The sequence below is a fragment of the Accipiter gentilis genome, chromosome 26, assembly GCF_929443795.1.
Source record: "Accipiter gentilis chromosome 26, bAccGen1.1, whole genome shotgun sequence".
Classification (NCBI taxonomy): domain Eukaryota; kingdom Metazoa; phylum Chordata; class Aves; order Accipitriformes; family Accipitridae; genus Astur; species Astur gentilis.
In genome coordinates, this window is record NC_064905.1 from 16,563,706 (window position 1) to 16,585,570 (window position 21,865).

General features: G+C 49.0%; 1 protein-coding gene across 1 annotated transcript; it reads left to right on the forward strand.

The window, feature by feature from the left end:
- The first annotated feature begins 642 nt into the window (after positions 1-642).
- On the forward strand, positions 643-21,703 carry CSF1R (colony stimulating factor 1 receptor). The gene is made up of 21 exons (XM_049829310.1): positions 643-828; positions 5,789-6,034; positions 6,828-7,112; positions 7,656-7,792; positions 8,554-8,713; positions 9,585-9,774; positions 10,818-10,933; positions 11,201-11,321; positions 12,034-12,224; positions 12,774-12,886; positions 14,958-15,084; positions 15,579-15,683; positions 16,016-16,126; positions 16,395-16,557; positions 17,130-17,230; positions 17,376-17,494; positions 18,245-18,367; positions 18,489-18,600; positions 18,916-19,015; positions 19,647-19,752; positions 20,309-21,703. The coding sequence occupies exons 1-21, from the start codon at positions 780-782 to the stop codon at positions 20,438-20,440; spliced, it is 2,907 nt and encodes a 968-aa protein (XP_049685267.1). The 5' UTR covers positions 643-779; the 3' UTR covers positions 20,441-21,703.
- Positions 21,704-21,865: the final 162 nt, after the last annotated feature.

A 21,865-nucleotide genomic window follows, 5' to 3' on the forward strand; every position in this document is an offset into this window, starting at 1 on the left:
GTGTCCCCCCCAGCCCAGCTGGGGACGGGCAAGGGTCTGCAGGCTGGACCGCAGTGGTTGTCCCTGCTGGGGAGGGTGGTGAAGGCAAGCCTGCAGTTGGCTCTGCGCAGTGCTGGAGTGGGACTTGGGGGTGATCCTTTGTAGCCACGGGACCCCTCTCTGCATCAGGGATCATGCTCTTGGTCAAAACAAAATAATTTATTATCTTTACGGGCTTTTTCCCACCTGGGAGTTGCCCTGGGCTGAATCACCTTTGTAGACCTGTTGTGGGGGAGTTGGCCATGTGTGGACCCTCAAGACCCGAAGCCAGCAAGAGCCACTGGGCCTGAGGTAAAATGGAGTCCCCTGCCACCAAGGTACGTCCCAGCCTGGCTCTTTCTGTCCCCAAGCAAGCGTGCAGCAGTCCCCGGGAGTTTGGGTGGTAGTAGCCAGGGTGGACTGAGGTTGTCCTGAGCCCTGAGGAGAGGTCTGTAGCGGTGGGAGGGTGGCCCCAACAGTGAGGGGAGGCCCTGCAGCAGGGTATGTGCACGGCCCCACCTCTGACAAGGGGGTTTGTCACCACTGACGTCTCAAAGCATCGCTTTCCCTCCCCGCCTCCTGTTTCAAAAACAAATAAACAAAAAAAAGGGAATCTCTTAACTTGTGGCCACCTCAGAAAGGAGAAGCTCCTGCCGAGGGAACGCTGGGGACAGTGCCTGTGAGGAGAGGCGCCGGCTGCTTGAGAGGATCCTTCAGCTGTGTCCCTGCTCCACACTGGAGGCACGGTGGTCCCTGAGGACATGGGTCCTGCTCTCCTCCTGCTGCTCACCGCAACTGGTGCCTGGCATGGTAGGTCCACCAGCCCCCCAAAGTCGTGTCTCGTGTCATTCTGGGGCAGTTTTGGGATGCGGTAAGGATTTCCTGGGTGTCTGGTATAAGTGCTCCATCGCTCCTGGGGCGAGGAGGGATGACAGCCTTGGATGGGGCAATGATGAAGTTGGACTAAGGGACGCTTGGCTCCCAGTCCTGTCTACCAAAAGCCTGCTGTGGGCTGGGACAGTCCCTGCTTCTGGAGACTGCTACGTGCAGCTGCTGCTGCGGGCAGGTTCAAGGAGCCTCAGCATGGGCAGGGAGCAGGCAAGAGAACATGTCTGCTCCCTGGCACGGCAGGGAAGAGACACTAGCTTGGCATTTAGCGCAGACTAGGCTGTAGCAGCTTCCTGAAGACCATCCAGAACTGGCTGTCATTATAGAGGGAGGACAGTGGTGGAAAGAGTGTGTTGCTAGTCTGTGTTGGCTCTGGAGCTGGCTGTGCTGAGGGCTTGCTCTTGGCTGCCTGCAGCGCTGCTGAGGTAAGGTCAAGGGGTATATGGAAAGGTGCATGTAGCATAGGAAGAACCTCAGCAGTGAGGAGATAGGAAAGGGAAACTGCCTGCTGTTTGGGTCTGGGCAGGGGTTAGGAAGAAGGAGAGGTTCAGCAGAAAGTGTCCTGAGGGAAGCTGTCTCTGGAATTACCCTTTGCCCAAACGAGGCAAGAACTGGAGATGCGTGGCCTGCAGGTGAAGGAGTCAGGAAAGTTGGCTGCATCGGAACCTTCCAATGCACCTCATGCCTGGCTGGAGATGCCTGAGGGTTGCTGTTTTCTGGTGGCGCTGGCATATACAACAGGACTGTAGAGCCAGGATGTGATGGAAACAGAACTTGGGCAGCTAAGAAGGGAAAGGTGAATATGCCTGGTTTCTGAGGTTTTGGAGATGGCCAGGAGGCAATAACCCATCAACCTCAAGAAAAAGTCACTAAGCCTGTTCTGAGGTTTGCAACCAAACAGAAAAAAACCCAGTATTACTAGTCTTATGTCTTAAGTGCTGGCTTTCAGATCTTGTGTGGTGCTTTCCTTCTTTTTTCCTCTTGAGCTTGCTTCCCACACAATGAGACTCTGGTGTGAAGTTCCCCCTGAAAGGGGGTAATCTAGGGGGGAAAGCATTCAGCATGTAATGGGGAGGCAGCGTATCCCTCTTGAGCCACTGCTGTGTTCATATTTTCAGCCCAGGAAATTTGCACCCCCTTGCTGTTGTACTGCATGGTGTTTCACTTCAAGTCACGTATTTGACATGCTGAGCAGGCTTTTTCCAGGTCTGCTGTGCTGGGAACTGGGTTGTGAAGGCTGCAGGGGGTTTAATTTGATAATTTTTTTAAGATAATATTTTTTTAAGGGACTAAGCAGACCTGATATAGATTCATGAGAGATCATAACAATATCTGTCAGGATCTCTCCAAAAGTTCTTTGAGGTACTGGGCAATGCAGGTCACCAGCTCTGACATCTTCATCAGGCAATGTCTGCTATGTCAGGGTGTTAGACATGCATTTGTCTGAGTACCAGCACTGTTGGCCATCTGCAGCACAAAGCTGTAGTATGCCAAGGTTGTCCAAAGCAATAGCCTCAAGCTGGAGCCAGAGCCTGACTTCCTGCTCCTACCTCTTGGATTGCAAGTGCATCTTCTGAGAGTACCCAGGGCTGATGTAGTATGACCACTGTGATCTGGGGTCTTGTTGGGGAGTGTCAGGGGCTCAAATCCCAGCTTCAGATCAAGCAGAGTAAAGATTTGAAACCTGATCAGGTCATGTCTGTGTTCTTGGCCATCTTGAGAGGTCTTCCTGGAGTTTTTTTTTTTCTTGTTGTGGATGAATCTAAACCTCTGAGGTAGAAGCCCTAAGCAGAGATGTGATGAGCAGCCTTTTCCCCACCCTCTGCTCCCCAGATACTGTAGGTGACTCTGGGAAAGGTGTCCTCAGAAACCAAGCTTTTCCTTGCCATCATTGGCAGGGGAGCTCAAGCCTGGTATGGGTCCCTCCGAGGGCCAGACCTTAGCCTGGTTATCCCCCAGGACCAGGTCAAGGTCCTGATGACTGGTTTCTGTGGTAAGAGTCTTAAGCATCTCTGTCTTACCAGTCTTTACTTCTCCTTCCTCACCATTTCCAAAGCCTCAGCAGAGGAAAGTAATGTTTTGGCTGGCATGGGAGAGGCAAGGACAGAGCCTGCAGCTGTAACTAGAGGTCATGGTTGCACAACCCTAGTGTGGTAAAACCTTTGGCCAGCAGTTACTGGTAATGCTGCGGAAGCTGCTGGAGAGCAGCAGAGAGACATCCTTGGGCTTCGTGCAAGATTGCACACTGGTCAGCAGGGAGAAAGCCTCCCCCAGCAGCCCTGCTTCCCCATTCTGGAAAAGGACCTGCTGGTCTAACTCGTCCCCCAGCATACATGGAGTGGATGCTTGGGTGGCCTTCACCTGCCTTGTCCTGCATTTAGTGTCTCTGCCCCATCTGTCCTCACTCCACTTGTGTGGTGGTTATGCCATTGACAGGAGTCTCCAGTGATAGGCTGAAGGCTGCTGGCTTCTTCCTCACTGTTATGGAGACCACCTACCCTGAGCCTTTTCTGGCCATAGCATCTCAGTAGTAACTGGAGGTTGATGACAACAAGGACGCAGAGTGACATGACTCTTGTTTTTCTTGTCCTCCTGCTAGAGCCAAACCAAGGACCAATTACAACATGGGTTTTCCCTGAGACAGTTTGAATGCAGCTCTGAGTGAAAGAGCATGGCTCCCCCATTAAATGGTGCTGAAGCATTAGGTGTGGAGGAATAGCTAAAGAGGAGAGTAGGTGAGGGAAAAGCATCCAGTGATAGAGAGTAAAAGCAACAGAGGTGTGTCAAGCCCCACTAGGAAACACAGCTTAGCAAAAAGGGAGGAACATTGTACCTCACACATGTGGAAAATGTGGCTTTGCAAGGGATTCTGGGGTATGTTTTTTTCTCCACTTTGGGAATAAATGAGGCTTTTCTTCTTTCCACAGAAAGATAAAAGCATCACCAAAAAAAAAACCCAACCCCAAAACAAAAAAAAAACCCCCACAGGGAGATAAAATGTCAAATATTCCATGCTCCAAAGCTCCCTGTCCTCTTCTTCCTGCAGCGCCAGCAAGTTTGATCCAGGCCTTGTTTGGGTTTCCCCTGGGCAACTGCATCATTGTCACACACCAGCAATGCTCTCCAGGGCCTTGAGTCTTGTATTCTTGACCCTTCACTGCACAGAGGGAGGCATCAGCCCAAGACTGCTTAAATGATTCTCTTTGCGCTCTGATGGATCGGCTCTGGTCTTACAGCCCTGAGCACAGCTGGTAGCACAGGACGCACATTTGTACCTTGGACATAGTCTTCCTCACCAAATGAGCTGTGAGCATGGGTGGATGAGGATGGGTGCATGCTTCTTTTGCTGGCTGTGTTTCAGGGACAGTGTCCGAGGCAGTGCCTGGAAACAGATTTGCTTTAAACTGTCTTTGCTACCCATGACCATAAGCAGCCTTCTCACCTCTCCTTCCTGCAACAAGGGCTGTAACATCTGGCCACTATTCCCCTTTCCCCTGAAGGATATGTAAGTGCAGCTGGACTAACGGTGCCATTATAGGGTGCTTTGCTCTCTCCCACTTCCTGATGAGTTACGGTTTTTATATTCATTTGGACAACAAATCTTTCAACTAAAGAGCTCCTGCAAGTCCGGAGCAGTCTTCTGCAGTGTTTGAGGCATCACAAGACCAAACTCAGCCCTTGCTTCTGCTGCTACCTGCCTGCACTGACCTCCTCTACAAAAAGCAATGAATTTATCAATTGGGCAGCTACCTTTATACTTAGTATTTGAACCTCTGTGTGTGTTCCTTTAAGATGTGAGGATGGGTTAGCAACTGGGAAGGAAAGCAGAAGTGGGAGAATAACCCTGGATAGGGGCTGGAGGGGGGTGCAGAGCCCCCCAAGCACAGATAGCCATTTGCAATGTGTTTCCTGTCCTCCCTGAAGGCATGGTGTGGGGGTGGCAGCACTGCTGCTTCCCTAGCCCTGCGGCACTGATTCATTTCTCACTTCCCCCCCACCCTAAATATAGGTGGTGACTCAAAGAACTCGCTGACATGGCAACACAGGGAAAAAATATTTCCCTCTGACACTAAGGGCTGGAGTGGGACCCTGGTTCCCCTTTATTAGCCAGCAGAGAAGCCGTCTTCAAAGCTGAGTTGCAATGCCAGTGTCAGCATGGCCTGGTGTGCTGTACGTACAACTGCAGCTATGGGCTTTCATGAGCCATTTAACTTTTCTGTGTTTGTTTCCCAACCCCAAATATCAATAATAATGCTGACTCACTTCATAATGTGTTGATGGTATCTGCAAGGAGAACGCACTGTGTGACTCTATGATAAGGCATAAGTAGGTGTCCTTCAAAATCTAGTACCTGGCAACCAAAAAGCCAGTCTTCCCAAAGGGCATCCACTGACCTCCTGCTCTGCAGATCTTTCCAGGTCTGTTCTAGCTTATCACAGCACCAGTGCAACAAAGAGAGCCCCACCCGCTAGATTTGACTTAAACTTCAAATGGTGTTATGGGCTAACCAAGTTCATATAGTAGCTCCAGCTCTGCCACAAAAGGAAAACTGTTGCAAGAAGAGGGAAAAATCTGTCAGGAGCAATTTCCAAGCTAGCATCTGACCTAATCAGCTCCAGATGACTGTTTTTTATGTCCCAGTGCTCTAAATGTTCACATGCGGGGTTTTCTCTCTTCCCTGAAATTCATTCCTTGGAGTATCAGGCCATATTGGTCTGGTGGGATGGAGAATGGTTGGAGTAATGTGAGCCAAAAAGCCTGTCTGAATCCCAAGCTCAGCCTCTTCCTGATGCTGAGTTACTCCATGCTCAGCAGTGTGAACTCCAACAGAGCATCTTTAAGAATCATTTTTGCAGCCTCACTCTTTCTCTTTCCTTTGCAGGCTCGGCATCCCCAGTGATCAGCCCTGACCTCCCTGCTCTGGTTGTCAACACAGGTGATCCAATCATCTTGCACTGCTCAGGAGAGTCTGAAGTTGGATGGGAAGGCAGAAAGGATACATTCAGCAACCACACTAGCAGCACGCTCAGTATTCCCAAGGCCACTTACAGGGATACAGGCACCTATAATTGTGCTTATGTCAACAGCAGTGACAAGGGCGTTGCAACAGTGCATCTGTTTGTGCGAGGTAACGGTGCTTCTCTCTTCCCACATACACTGGCAGAATGGCCTCCTTTCAGGGAGCGCAGCCATTACACAGGTCCTCTCTATGGCTGTGGTTGTGTGTGTGTGTGGGGGGGAAGCAGTGCAGTCTCCTAGTGGGGCAGTGGCTCACCCACATAAAATGGGGCCCATGGCTGAAGCACTGGGGTAGAGTACAGAGCTGCGTCTCATGCGTATGTGGGAATGGCCTGACCCTCTCCCTCCATTTACCTTGGCTTCCCTTCCTGAAAAAACAGGGATGAAAGTCTGTTGGGTGTTGTAATGAGTAGTGAGATCTGGAAATCAGAACTGTATTATGAGTACCCCAGATAAGGGAGAGAATCACATGAATTGCATCCTCACAATATGGCCTGAACCCCAAATGTTCTTTTACCCCAGAAGAATTTACACTGTGGTAGCTCCACTACTTGAGTTAACTCCTTCCCTTGTACCAGAGATACTGTCCTGGACAGGGAACCTGGAGGTCTGATAAATAAAACTAACACCATGGTGAAAAGTTTAATTAGAGGTAAGTATACTTCTCAGTCTCTTGCCTATGTACATTTGTGGTTGATTGCTGCGCTCTCCTCAAATGCCTTAGCTGGAATTGGGCTCGTTGTGTGAGTTTTTGGAAGCTGAGTCAGGCATTGAGCAGGACTGCCCCAGCATCGAACTCCCACTGGGCAGTAATGCTGGACACTTGCTGTTGCTGGAATGTGTTTCTCAGCTTTGATGCATTTTCTGATCCCATTCTCTGGCCTACCTTTTCTCGTCCGCAGATCCCAATAACGTGTGGTATGTTCCAACTTTCCGGATCTTTGTGACCAAAGGGGGTAACGCTGAGCTCCCCTGTCTCATCACGGCCCCTGAGTATGGATCCAGTGTGACTCTGATAATGGATGACACCTTTCGTCTCTCACCCGGGACCAACTATTCTTTCAGTGCCAAGAAAGGAATAACACTGTACAATGTGCAAAGCAAGCAGAAGGGCTCTTACCGATGCCAAGCAGTGATAAATGGAAAAATAGAGAGATCATCAAGAATAAGACTGTTTGTGGAAGAAGGTAAAGGATTGGGATTGCTGCTGTCCTCAGGGAAACAGCAATAGCTAAGCTGACCACAGCAGATAGTTAAGGAAAAGCTCCTCGCCAGTGGTAGGAAAGACCTTCTGAACCTGTAATCTTTAAAGGGTATTTAATGGAGGCAAAATTTCATCATCTTCTGGCAAATTGGCCCCTTCAGGTGGGTCTCCGTGGGCTCAGCAGTGTTTAAATCTTTGCAGGCACTATCACAGAACAGAGAAAAAAGTCCACCTATCTCCTTGATGTTCTGCAGGTCCTCAGGCCCTGATGCTCAGGACGTAACCATGGCAGAAGGTTCCCCTTCCCTTTCAACCCACAGTGCTGACTGCTCTGCTCTCCCCCACCAGTACTACTTCCCATAGACATGCACACAGAAAGGAGTGATGATCCCTAGGGAAAAATGCCAGGGTAAAGAGACTGAAGAGGATGGAAAGGAGAAGGTAGTCAGGCCCTGGGGAGTCTCCAAAGCACACAGGGTCACTGGGACAACTAATGTTGACTCTTTCCCTGCTTGCCTTTATGTAGCACAGGAGAAGCCTGTAGAAGTGATGATGGACCCCATAGACCACGTGCGCATCGTCGGTGAACCTTTCAAAGTCACTTGCAGAGTAATTGCACCTTCCCACAAATATGACATCAGATGGGTGACAGCAGCAAAGAATGTAAGTTGAAGTGTGCAGCCTCAAGGGGGTATCAGGCTTTCCTGGAAACTGGGAGGCAAAGGGTGGTAAGAACTGCCCAGACCCAAGTCACTTGCAGCAAAGCCTTGAACTGCCCAACTAAAGCAGCTATTCAAACAAGCTGCAGAAATCTGAATGTGGCCATCCTTTCCTTGGGGTGACACAGGGTTAAGAAACACCTGCCCATTGTTAGGATCTTGCTGCAAGAGAGAAGGAAAGTACATTGTTTCAGCTGAGTTCATTGAGCAGGAGCCACAGTACCTACTAAGGCAACATTCTTCCAGCCCTGCCAGGACTTATGAAGCAGCAAACGTGTTCAGGACACAACAGTTCTGCAGAGAAAATATATGGGTGAAGAAAGGGAATGCATTTCAAAATCTCTGTTGTGCTGACTTTTAACTGCTAGATGGTTGTATAAGATTTGCTAGAAGTTCTTATTATATATGATGCCTTTATTAAGGAGTTGAAAAACCATACAGGATATGTTTGGATCACACAATGTAAGGACAACTTGCAGTCAGAAGGTTGACAATAGCTATAACCCTAACTGTTGTGGAATATCTGCCCTGAATACTTGGGTTTAATATACCTCTCCACACAGATGGCTTTCAGTGACAGGGGCTCTATAACAAAGCTTAGTAGCCCAGAACAGGAGGTAGTGGGTATGTTTGTCATAAATTTCATTCAGTTCCATATTTTGCTCTTCCAAGAAAGTGCCTGATGTTTCCTCCCTGCCTTGACAGGTCAGGAGAACTAAAAACTCTAGCTTTGAAGACGAGAACTATGTCATCAGCGATATCCTGTCTGTTCCAGCAGTGACCATGGAGGATAGTGGGAAATACACTTGTATAGCTAATAATTCAGCAGGATTCAGGAATGCCTCGACAATGCTTCAGGTAGTAGGTGAGTGCTTCCCCAAAAGACCAGGAAGGTGTGGACTGAATCACACCTAGCCTTGAGTATTTGCCACTTCTGCCTCCATCTTGTTCCTAGTTTGGTTGTTGGAAACATCATTCTCGCTTGTGCCTGAAGGCTCACATGAGAACTGTGGAGCTGCTAGGAAAGGAAGTGGTGTTCCCTTAATGTCTTGAGGGGCAGGAAAAAATTTTTTTGGATTCTGGATGAAAAATTGGGAAGCTCTTCTCAGTTTCTGTGTGTTTATAAAAAACTTTAAAACAATAAAAGAATGGGGCAAGGTTATGCTGAAGACCAGGAAAGGCTGGCTGGAAGCAAGGGCAAGTCACATGAGCAGCGTATGGATCGTTGCCTCTACTAGTAACATAAAAGGATTCAGGTCTATTATACGCTTTTTTGTATCTCAAGATGGAAAATTCATCCTCCCAGCTCGTAGGCTGGGATTTGCTGATGACCCAAACTGCTGCATACCATGGCTCAGAAAGAGGGCTTGGTCTGAGCTGTTTCCAAGTGAGAAGCCAGGAGTTTAGCTAAGGGGCCTGCCTTCTATAGACAATCAGGAGATACAGTTTTAGCCTCCTTGCTTATTAGGATACAGCATGTGAAACCCCCTTCCCCATGTGAGTTCACTAAGATTTTCTAGCTCTCCTCAGGCAGAGTGTAATCTAAGCTGCCATGACAAAGAAGCAACTTAGAAGTACTCCTTTGGCAACATAACTTGCGTAATGCCTCATTCCCTCCTGCAGTCTCCCAGCTGAGGCTGCTCTTTCCAATAATGATCCATTTATGAAGCTGGTATAAGCTTGTTTGGGTTCTCTGGACATGCCTGCTGATGGCCATGCTCTCCTCCATCCTGCAGAGAGAGGTTATGTGTTTCTGACCCCAGTGCAAGCTACCAGCCAAGAGGTTGCTTTGGGAGAGAGTCTGAAGCTGCAGGTTCTCATTGAGGCTTACCCAAAACTTCTCCACTGGGGCTGGGAGCACACAAACCCCTTGAAGAACTCTGGGACCACCACATTCAAGGGCCAAATGATCCCTGGAAACAACTGGTATGTGCTTGTTCTCTTCTACACTAGCCATGGCATGTTTACAACAATGCTTTCCTTGTGAGACAGGGAGACCCCATGCTACTGGCTGACGGAAGACTCTCTGCCTTTGTCTTCTCTTTCCAGTATTATTAGCAAACCACAGTGAGCAGGTCTGATCGGGTCAAGGAGGACACCACCTCTGTCTAACTTGGCAGCCTTCTTTTTAGAAAACCTTGTGGAAGTCAGTATCACGTTTGTGGTCTGGTTGTTCAAGTTTACACTCTCCTTGCAGGAAGAAATTGCAAGGGTGGATGAACAGTACAAAAAACCTGAATTCCCTCACTGCTCCTCAGACCTGTCCCATGCTCTGTGGTCTGGAGAGTGTATGTACTGAGCAGCACTGTATGCCCAATGTCAAAAGAAGCCAGAAACATTGTTATGCAGATAAGATCTAATGGAGGGTACAGGCCTGGTCTTCCAAAGCCTACAGCTAACTGAGACCAAAAGGGACTGAAAGAATCATTCCATTTGTTGGGGAGTTTTGGCAATTCCCCTTTCACTTTCTTAGAAACCCAAAATAATCCACAAGAGGAACTATGCCACTCAGAAAGCACGATGGCTTTAGGGCAAACTTTCTTGCATCAGGATCTGAGAAATGGGCTGATGGCAGAGGGTACTGGGCAATAGGGACCGTGACTTGATAGGCTAAGAAATGGGAGGACTAACTCATTCTGTCAAAGGCAGGAGGACCAGCATCCTCTGGCCCTTCAAAGGCAATGATTTAGATGTTAAACTCTTCTTTCTGAGCTTTCACCCACCCATAGGCTTTCAGAAGTGCTGTGCACTTGGTGGCAAAAGGTCTTTACTCTTAACAAGACCAGACCCTCCTTGCTTCCCCTGAAAAAGCAATTATCAGGTTCCCCTCATGGGCTGGGATTAGTGCTGGGAAGTGTTCACCCATTCCGAGGCACAGGAAGCAGCGGCATCTTGCTGAGCAAAGACTGAGTGCTTGAGTTTCCTCAGCACAGCTTTCTTCATGGTGTTTACTCTCTCTGTGTGAGCAGGTATAACAACACGTTCTTCCTGAACCGCCTGCAGGAAGGAGAGGGAGGTCTCTATACCTTTTATGCCTTCAACAATGAGACCAATGCATCAGTTACCTTCAGTATTTCTGTGAAATGTAAGTGCTTGGTATTGCCTGTTCTTTCACCCTCCTTCCCCTGGGGCTGCTGCCCAGCTGGCAGCAAGTAGGGTGGGGTACCAGGGTGCTTTCAGCCCAAAGTCCACAGGACACAGCCAGACTGCATGTGGGACGCAGCCCAAACCTATGCATAGCACAGGGGTTCCTCATGTTTTATTGTTACACAAATGGAAAGTAAATCAGAGCACAAGGAATGTGTTCTTCCTCTGATCGTAGCACTCATTGTTTATCTGCCTCCCACAACAGCTCCTCCAAGGGTCTGCAGAATTAAGGTGCCAGCCAACGACTCCAGCATCCTTCAGTGCACAGCCATCGGCTACCCTGCCCCACGCATTGAGTGGTACCAGTGCCCCGTTCACTCTGACAGGTAAGAAATGCCCAGGAGATAGAGCACCTCCAAAGTGTGCACTTGCCCTTGCTACGCTGGCATCTGCTGAGCAGCACCATGTGGGCTTGCTTACAAGCAATACAGCAGAGCCTGTTCAGCAACAGCAACAGGGAAGTTGCCTTGATTAAAAAAGTAAAAAAATAAAAAATAAAATAGGTTCTTGGGGACTGTCTGAGGAGAGGGGGCAGGTACTATTCCCGAAGTCCTGAGCTTGAAGAGTTCAGCCATCTATGATTCATGTTCTCCCAATGCTTTTCTGAGGAACATGTGGGTCCTTTGGAGAAGTGCCTTGACATAGGTTGCTGTAGAGCTGCATCCTGGCTGATCCAAGTCCTCTTTCTGGGACCTCCACTGGACTGAGCCTCTGCAGAGCACAGGCTGACTGAGCTGCAGTGTGATGGGAGGCAACTGCAGCTGCCTGGACAGGGGTTGTTGTGTCTCAGTACCAGTCCCATTCAAGGAGGGAACTGCTGCCACAGCTGTAGCCACATAAAGGCAGTTAAGGCTCTGTCTATACAGGGCTTTGATGTTCAGGGAGAGGTCTTTTAACTGGACAGTGAGTAACATGTCTCATAGAGCTGCTATCCTAATTCCCAGTGTCTCCTCTCTAGCCTGATACAGGCACCAATTCACTTATGAGCTACCGTGCTGCAGAGGAACACTCATTCTCTCCTCCCTGGTGTCTCTGCAGATACAACCAGGACTATAGGTTGCTGCTGAATGACTCCAGTCCCCAGTTGGTGAACACGTTGCCCTTCCAAGAGGTGGAGGTGGAGAGCGTTGTCCCATTCCAGGAGCTGGGTGCCAATTTCACCTTCTGCTGTGTGGCCATTAACAGAGAGGGGAATGCTTTTGACATGTTTCACTCGCTCACCATCACTAGTAAGATACAAACTGGCAGCTTGGCGGTGAAAACAAGTGGGGGAGAATTTGGGAGCTTTTGGGGGCCCATCTTCCTATATGTATGTCCCTATTGTCTTGCAAGAGAGGTAAAATAGATTCTACAAGCCCTCTCTCCTCACCGGATGGCTGCGTATAGCCTGGTGCCAAAGGCATGAACACCTTATAACTGCAGGACCTAGCTCCAGGGTGCAGTACAGCCAGCTGTTGCTCAGCCCACTGGAGTCCAGGGGTTGCATCTTTTGATGGGCTGCTTCTTGCTGCACAGATCTTGGTCCCCAGTCAGTCTGACCTGCACCTGGTGCTGTTTGTGTGGAAATTGTGGTGCACGGGGGAACCATTGCAGCCTTGAGTTTGGCATCAAGAACTTCCCTCAGTTCCCAGCAGCTCTTTTGGGCGTCTCTGAGACCAGCTCTGGGTTGCATTGCATACAGGGGAAGCCTAAGTGAACAGCTGGGCAAAATGTTCCCAGAGATGGGATTGAAACAGGAGTGGTTTACTCATCCCTGGTTTTTTTTTTTGCTCCTGCAGGAAGTGTCATGGCCCCCCCAAACAAGCTCTTCAGCCCCATTCTCTCCGCCTGCATAGGCACGTCGGTCCTGCTGTTCTTCCTGCTCCTCTTCCTCCTCTACAAGTACAACCAGGTCAGATTCCCTGTTGCATAGCAAGGGCTGCAGGGCCTGCCCAGTCTCGGAGACCACATGGCCTCTGCTGGCAGCCGCAGGCAGGGAGCATTCAGCTTGGAGGTACCAGGCAAGATGCCTCCCTCACCTCCACTGCCTCCCAACTTCCCCCAGGAGTTTCCTGCTGCAGGGCAAGGCTCATGCACCAAATCCAGTGTGTTAACACCTGTCCCACCCTGGTCCTTCAGTCTTGTAGCCTAGAGGTCAATGTGGATATTCCTTGGTGCCAAAGGTGCTCGTTCTGTGCTGTCAGTTGCAGCTGGTTTTGCTCTGGTCACCATGAATCCACAGACCAAATTAAGGAAAGTAAGCGATTCACAACTTGCATCTACTTTATATTCTCCTCCATGCTTTATAAAAAGCTGTCTTTATGGGGAAACAGGATGATATTAGAAGGCGTTTGTCTCCAGGAAGACTTGGTCACTATTTTTATATAAGAACTTGCCCCATTTTCTCTGCAAGACTCATTTTCAGCATTTGGATTCCTTCACAGTTGTTTCCATAAACTGTACCAATCAATAGCCACCTCTGCTTCATTAGTGGGTGAAATTCTCCTGGTTTTCAGCTCTCCCTTTGGCACTCTTCCTTTGACAGCCCATCAAGAATGCAAATTTTGCAGCAGAGTTCTGGTGCTGGTTGTCAGAAGATCCAACAGAGCCTTCTCCCAAACAAGCACCTGCAGCTTTGCAGGCAGAGCTGTCTTTGGCTAGTAGTCCAGAAAGAGAGAGGTGGATGGATGTGTAAGCACAGCTCTGAAGAAATAGCTTTTAGGAAGGCCTTGCAAGCCCAAGAGAAGCAGGACATATTTATAAATAATTTTATTTCAGCCATGGACTTCTTGAGTCATGGCTGATTGCTGCAGTGCTAGGTGAATCATGGAGCAGAAAGCAGGCAACAGCAAATACACCAAGTTCGAGCGCCCTCTTTATGAGGGACCTCCATGAGAAACTGTGCATCTTGGAGCATCCTGTCTGGGCCTTTTTGAACAGCCTGCATGGGCATGGATGTTCAACTCTTAGGCAAAGGAAATAGAAGCAGGTTGGGGGAGAAAACAAACAGATGCTTTTGCATCAAAACTGCAGACCTGTTTGCCTCACTTTTTGTCCCTCATGCCTCAACCTAGCTTTGAGCATCAATCCATCTGCTCCATCCTTCTGTGCAACTACCCAGGTGAAATGGTGAGGGGAAGCATTTCAGCACACATCTTCCACTAGCTGGGACATGAGATCTCATTCATTGCACACATGGTCACTCCACCCATGCTTCTTTGTGCCTGCTTTGATGGACCTGAGACTACCTTTGCCACACTGGGGTGCAGGTCTTTGCCTGTCTCCTTGTACAGGAGAAAAGGCTGCACATGGTACTCTCATGCCAAGCTATTTCACTGCCTTTCTCTGTATCTGTGCCTCCAGCCTGGCTCCCTAGCCCTCTCAACATGAGTGACAACACCCAGCACAAGCTGGCAACTGCCTCTGTCCATGGGCTCCAGCACTGCTGCTCTCTGCCTCGCCTGCTTACTTCTGCCATGAGATTCGTGGAAAAAAGAATAAATTCTTACTTCTCTTCCTCCATTTCTTTTTTTTTTTTTTTCCCCCCTGTAAGGGAAGCGGAGATGGGCCAGCTCCACTGTTTGGCTGTACTCAGCAACCCAGGGTACCATGGAAGGGGACACAGTGGGGACACCTCCCTCCAGCACCAGCTGGGCACTGTCAGCCACTGGTCTGGTGGGACATGCTGGCTCTCCCAGCTCTGCCATCTCACATGAGGGCAACAGGCTACTTTAAGTGAAAGAGGCAACAGACCCTCCCTCGGTCATGGGTGATGACTTGGAGGGACCTTGTAACAGCAAAGGGACCAGGCTGTCCAGACAAAGACACTTTCACTCAGTCAGAGTTCAAAGCAAGAAATATTTGGTGGGGTGAAACCTAAGCCTTCCCTCTATGCCTGCAGGGTGAGAGCTAGAGTGCATGCTGGGACTGGGGAACCCTCAGGACTTGAGGAACATTGAGTAACTGGAGTCTCTTCCTTGCAGAAACCCAAGTACCAGGTGCGGTGGAAGATCATTGAGGCCTGTGAAGGGAATAACTACATTTTCATTGATCCCACTCAGCTGCCATACAATGAAAAATGGGAGTTTCCTAGGAATAATCTCCAGTTTGGTAAGAAACCTTCCTTATTGCTTGCCTGGTGGCATGCAGCTCACCACAGAGCTGAAATGCTCCAAGGGACTGAGCCAAAGCAACTAGGCAACATCCAAAGCTGCATCCAGATGTTACAGCAACATCCTTAACCAGGTCTTGCTGCCCTCGTCCAAACAGGGTGGCAAATGTTAGGGTACAACCTCCCCCTAGCCCTCCATTGCTTCAAGGAAGGTTGAGAGGATCATGTCCATCCTCTTGCATCTGGGGTCATTCCTAATGCATAGAGCTGGTGAGTCCATGTTTGGATGTGGCCTCTTTCATGCTATCTTTGGTCACAGTAGAGTTCCCCTCAGAAGTTAACCAGCTCCTGACTAAAGGATGTGTCATATTGTCTGGGCTCAGCAAGAATCCCCACCCACCAGACATTCTCCTCAAGGCTGCGTGCAGGACAACTCCTCAAACTTTTTCTATAAAACATCTTATAAGCACTTTTTTTTTACCCCCCTCTGCAGGAAAAACTCTTGGAGCAGGAGCCTTTGGAAAAGTAGTAGAAGCCACTGCTTTTGGTCTGGGCAAAGAAGATTCGGTCCTCAAAGTGGCTGTGAAGATGCTAAAGTGTAAGCCCAGGGCAACTCGCAATGGCTGAAATCCCCCAAGCTCCTTTGGGCAGGATGCAATGCGTGTTCACCATGTGTGTTGGTGCTCCTAGGCTGCAACACCTACTTTTTTAGTTGTTTCTGTGATAAGTACTGGGTGCTGGAATTACACTGCCATCATTTTTGTGGACACGTGTGGCTGGAGGCCCAGACAGAGGACACAATTTCCTCTCTGAGTGTGTCTCTTCCTTTTGTTCCATATCTCTGTCTACACTTTTTTCTGTCCTCTCCGTTAATCTCTTCCTTGTCCCTCCCTCGCTCCTTCACACAGTCTTTCTCCTCTCGTCTTGCAGCATCGGCAGACACGGATGAGCAGGAGGCTCTCATGTCTGAGCTGAAGATCATGAGTCACTTGGGACACCACGAGAATATTGTTAACCTGCTGGGAGCATGTACCTATGGAGGTAGGACCCCACACCCCTGCTTCCCCCATGGATCCCTCCCATGGCCTGCTTCTCTGAGGCTCTTATTCTCCTCAGTCTCACAACAGAGACAGCTGATGAGCTTGGTGGTCTTTTTTGGACCTGTAACTTTGCAAGGGCCTGTGGACTGGCTGTTTCCAGACATGCTGATGTGCAGTATGGGTTCTGCTGCCCCTCCCAGGGAAAGCAATCCTCAGGACAGGTCACAGTAATGTCATTTCTTAATGAACCCTTTCTGCCTTTCTCCCAGGCCCAATCCTTGTCATCACCGAGTACTGTCGCTATGGAGATCTGCTGAATTTCCTGAGAAAGAAGGCTGAAACCATAATTATCCAGGATTCTGCCCTGGACACCTCTTTAGACAGTGCTGCTGATTACAAAAACATTGATCTAGAGAAGAAATACATCCGCAGGTAAGAGCAGAGCTTAGGTAGATGCAGGGCAGAGCAATGCAGGTCCTGGATGCTTGCTGGAAGAAGTGTGCAGAGATCTGTGCTGGGGAGAGATTAAGGCCAAAGTTTTGGGGACTTGCAGAATACCAGGATGTAAAACCCACTGGGGTTGTGTGTGCTTAGACTCGGTTACTGTTCCAAGTTATCCAAAGTATTTGACAGCAGTCGTTGAATATCCCACAACAAATCCAGGTTTCAATCTAGTCTGCCCTCCCACAATCTGGAATCAAAACTTTTTTTGCTTCTTGCAAAAGAATACGTGGGTTTTGTAGGACAAGAGGCTGACTGCTCCCCATCAGCCAAGGGCAGTTCCTTAACAAAAGAGGAGCAGTATTTGGAGCCCAATACCACAGAGCACCTAGGTCGCCTTTCCGAATCAGCCTCAATGTTGACTTTCCTTTTGCCCTTAAGCCTCTAGCTAAGCCACTTCCTGCAGGCAGGGATGTGGCTTCTCTCAGTGAATGTGGAGAAGGGCAGAAGGTACTGCTGGAGGGTTGCTAACAGCCTGCCTCCATCTCTTGCTTCTGACTCAGTGACAGTGGCTTTTCGAGCCAGGGTTTGGAAACATATGTTGAAATGAGGCCTGTGTCGTCATCATCATCTTCAGCGTCATCAGATTCTGCGCAAGCCAGGGGTGAGTTAAAGGGTCATTTCTGTGGTTTTGTGATTTCTTTATTCTGGTGATCCTGTCTGGTTTATCCCCAGGGAACCAGGATGCACCATAGCTTGCATTATTCACCAGGTTTGCAGCATCTCTAAAACTTTGCTTCAAATTTCAGGGAAAAGCTCAGGGGAAGAAGATGAAACCAGGGAGGACCTCCGTCCCCTCAATCTCTCTGACCTGCTACAGTTCTCCAGCCAGGTGGCCCAGGGCATGGCATTTCTTTCATCAAAGAATGTGAGTGTCAGGAGGAAAACTGCCACCACACCCCAACCGGGAAACGCTAGTCCAGCCAGCAGGCACCAGCCATCCTGTGTGCACAAGGCTCAGGATGTTTTTGGATGGGGTGGCCAAGCTCAGCAAGCTGCTGCTGGAAATGGGCCTCTGCTCCGTTTTTTGGGTCCAGACATGCTGGGCCATGGTGACTGGTGTTTCCTTCAAAGCCTTTGTCTCCCATGGGCTCTGGGCAGGCCATGACAGCAGGGCAGTGTTATGGGAAGGGTGGGAACCCAGGGCTGTGCATCGTGCTAATCTCAACGTTTTCTCCCCAGCTTTTACATGAGGTCAGGAAATTTGATGTGAAGCTTTCTCACATTGGCAGCTTCACTGCTGCCCCAGGGACAAGGAACTGAAAGTGGCCGTTGAGCTGTCTGCCAGAGCTGGCTCATTTAGAGTATTAGAAAGTAACTGTGTGACTGTTTCAGAGATGAGGACATAGTGGCAACAGCCCCTGGCTCTGAGCCTCCTCCCATGGGAAGATGACTGCTCCATGAGTGATTAAAGGACATGGCATGAAATGTCACAATGTCTTAGCACTGCAAATGAAGTGGTTGGGTCCTTGTACGTGACACAGTGCCTCTTATGGGGGGGTTTCAAGCAGTGCATGTTCCCCTTGCCCCTACAAGTGCTGTTTCGGTGACAGGCCTGGCCTGTAGGGAATTAGTTGGGGATGTTGGCTGGGTCTCAGTTGTGCTCTCTTCTCCCCAGTGCATCCACCGTGACTTAGCAGCCAGGAATGTGCTCATATCAGATGGACGGGTAGCCAAGATCTGTGACTTCGGCCTGGCCCGTGATATCATGAATGACTCGAACTATGTTGTAAAAGGCAATGTAAGTAATTAAAATGGGGACAGGAGAAGGTACAAGGGTAGGGTGCAGCTGGAGCACAAAGGACAGGGTGTAGTGTAAGCTCCCAGCTTGTCCCAGTCTGCAGGACTCTCTGCTCTTCCAGGCCCGCCTGCCCGTGAAATGGATGGCCCCAGAGAGCATCTTTGACTGCATTTACACAGTGCAGAGTGATGTGTGGTCTTACGGCATCCTTCTCTGGGAGATCTTCTCCCTTGGTAAGAAAGAAGCGAGTTTGCAAACCTCTTTTGTTTTCCATGGCTTACCACTGCCCTAATGTCTCTGCAGAAAAGTTTCCAAGAAAGAAGGTTGACAAAAATCTAGGTTTTATCAGGGCTATAAAACACTGTGTTATGCTTCCAGAGGGACCATTAAAAACAATGGATCCTGGATGATTTGCTCTAGCTGAGAACTCCCTGAGAATGCATAGCACTGGCTCAGGCGACGCTCCAGGCTGCCTCTTCCCATGCCACAAGGCTGGAGTGTTAAAGCCTCTGATCTGAGAGCCACCTCTGCTCCTGTTACTGTCACAGGTAAAAGTCCATATCCCGGTATGGTGGTGAACAGCAAGTTCTATAGCATGGTGAAGCAGGGATACCAGATGGCCAGGCCTGACTTCGCTCCCTTGGAAATGTGAGTGGCTGTGCTGAGATGCACACAATGGGTGACAGGGTGGCTGGAGCTGCTTCATGGGGAGTGGGCTGGGAGATGATGGCACAGGAACCTTGGTCATAGGTCTGCCTGCTGCTCCCAGGTGTGTCTGTCCTTGAGGTTCAGCCTGGATTCCTACCAGGCTGCTCCTTGCCTCTGGAGGAAAGCAAGACTGGGGCAGTCAGTTATGGTGTTCCATCCAGTATTTCCCGTTTATGGACAGGAAGATGGGACAGCTCATGTTATAGGTCTACATTCCTGAACTTGGTGGATTTTTCTTTTTTCACTCAGCTACTTTTGACCCTAGGATTGTGAGAAGGCAAGCCTGAGTAGGTTACAGGAGAGGGATGAGTTTAAGCTTAAAGAAAAAAGTACTGGAGGCATAAAGCCCCTTGTTGATAGACTAGAACTTTGCTCTATCCACTTTTGTGCTCATTTTCCCTGGAGCACTGCACATGCACTGACCGCAGGTTTTATAGTCAGAAAGGCAAGGGACTGCTCAGTACTTGTACCTGAAATACAAAGTGCTGCAGGGAAGAGCCTGGGGGTGCAGACCCTCCAGCAGCTTTGCAGCAGCACAGTGCAACCACCCTGTCCTTGTTTGGCTCTGCAGGTACAGCATCATGCAGGCATGCTGGAGCCTGGAGCCCACACAGAGACCTACCTTTGACCAAATCGTCTGCTTTATCCAGAAAGAGCTGGAGGTGCATAAGGAACAGGTGAGGACCTTTGGAGAGGAGAAGGGGGAAGGGAGATGTGATTTCCCCCTACAGAAACCTAGCTCCTGGACAACTTTCCTGATGATGTCCCTTACCTTTAACTGATGGGAGTGGTTTAGTGTTGGTGGAAAGTGCAGAGAGGCATCCAGATTTCCCCATGCTGAAGGGTTAAGTCATTCCCCACCATGACCAAAGGAAGTGGGACAAAGAAATACAGCTGCTTTGCAGCAAGCTCTATGGGCAGCAATACAGGTAGTGATACAACTACCAATGCAGCAGCAGCCCTGCCCCATTCCCCTGGATTTGGTGTGCAGCTGGACAAAAGGTGTGCTGCCTCACGATTAGCTGTTCTGCAGCTCCACAAAAGCATGGGTATGCCTGTCCTGCCAGCAAGCCCTGCCTTGTGGGCACAGCAAAGGGTAGCGTTGAGTTAGCATCCCCAGCTGGTCATCTGTGCAGAAACAGATGTACACCACTGAAGGGACTGAAAATACACTTGGGGTGGGGTTGGGTGGGGTTGTTTGGGGTTGGTTTTTTTTTTTTTTTTGCTTTACAGGACTACACCAACCTCCCCTCCACTGCTGAGGAAGACAGTGGCTGTGATACCTCTGGCTGCTGTGAGGAGTCCTGCGAGCAAGAGGAGAGTGGCCAGCCCCTTCTCAAGAGCAACAACTATCAGTTCTGTTAGCTGGTACCATTGCCCCGGGGTAGATCCCTGTCCTCCCTGCTTTGCAGAGCACACGGTTCTGCTCTGCCCTAGGACACAGGCGCCTTCTGCTTTGGCTCTCCTCTCTGTGCTTTCTGAAGTATGAGTGTTACTGACTCTCTCACTGAAAGGATAGTGCTGGAGTGACTCAAAACCAAGACTCACCATGGTGTCCCTAAGGTCTTATATCAATCATAGCATAGAGTTGTTAGGATGATAACATGTTCCATCTCTACAAGGTACAGAGAGGTCCTTGCTACCTGACTCCCCACACCCTGGAGAAGGCTGTGGGGTGGGGGATTCTTTTTTGTAGTTTTTTTAAATACAAGTTGCAGCCATGTAAGACATTTCCAAAAGTCACTCGCATGACTGAACCCTTGTGTTTTATGAGCACATCTCAAACCAAGTCCTAAAGCCAGAACTGCTCCACGCACCAGAAATCACCCTCTCTTCTTGGTGGTTCTGCTCTCTTCCTTTTGTCAGTCCGACCCTGGATGTTGCAGAGTGAGTGTTTAGATATAGGTAAAGCCGCTACTTAGCATTAATTAATGCATTAACCTCTACATTTCCTTATGTAATCTACCTCTCTGCAGCTGATGCTTATGCAGGGAGTGTTTGGGTGAAGCAAGCTAAGGAGACAACCCCAGGGTTATGTGAACTTGTGCCCCAGTAACAGGACAGAGGGGCAGTTATTCCTCAGGTAAAATACAGAGGTAACCAGTGCTCTTCCATGTAAGCACTGAACACAACTCCCATCCAGAAAAGAATGGCAGCTTAAACGCATCTGGAAATGATCATAACACATATCCTACAAAACTTCTGAATTAAACATGTAGCAATCACTGCCTTTGTTATGATTAAAGATATGTTCCTGTATATATTTTCCTGACTGTATTTTTAATAGTACAGGTGAGAATTTTTTTTTCATAAGCTAGGGCCTAATGCCCTTAAACTGATTTCTCATCTAGCTCTTGTTCAGCATTACTAATGCCACAGCCACCCAGTCCTGTGTAGCTGGAAGTAGCTAAAATACCTTCTTGGCTTCATCTGACTCGGTGGGTAAAGGATCACTATCCCAGGTACATGCACTGACAGGGCTCAGGCAAGCTACTGTATAGCAGGTGGCCTTTGTCATACTGTGAGCAGTTATGTTGTGGGCCACTTCTGATTATATTAAACCTGGTTTTATGCTAACACCAAACATGATTAATTCTTCCTTACTAAATAAAAAGCTAATGTATTTCTCTGTCAGCATTATAAAGAATAAAGAAAGATGTTTAAGAAAAGAAGTCTCTTCCAGAGGTTTAAGGACTATTCTCAGAGGGGAATGGATCAGAACATGGGTGATGCACTGGCTCATCCTCTCACACCCTGCAACTGTGCTCCAGTTCCTCATTACCAGTTTTC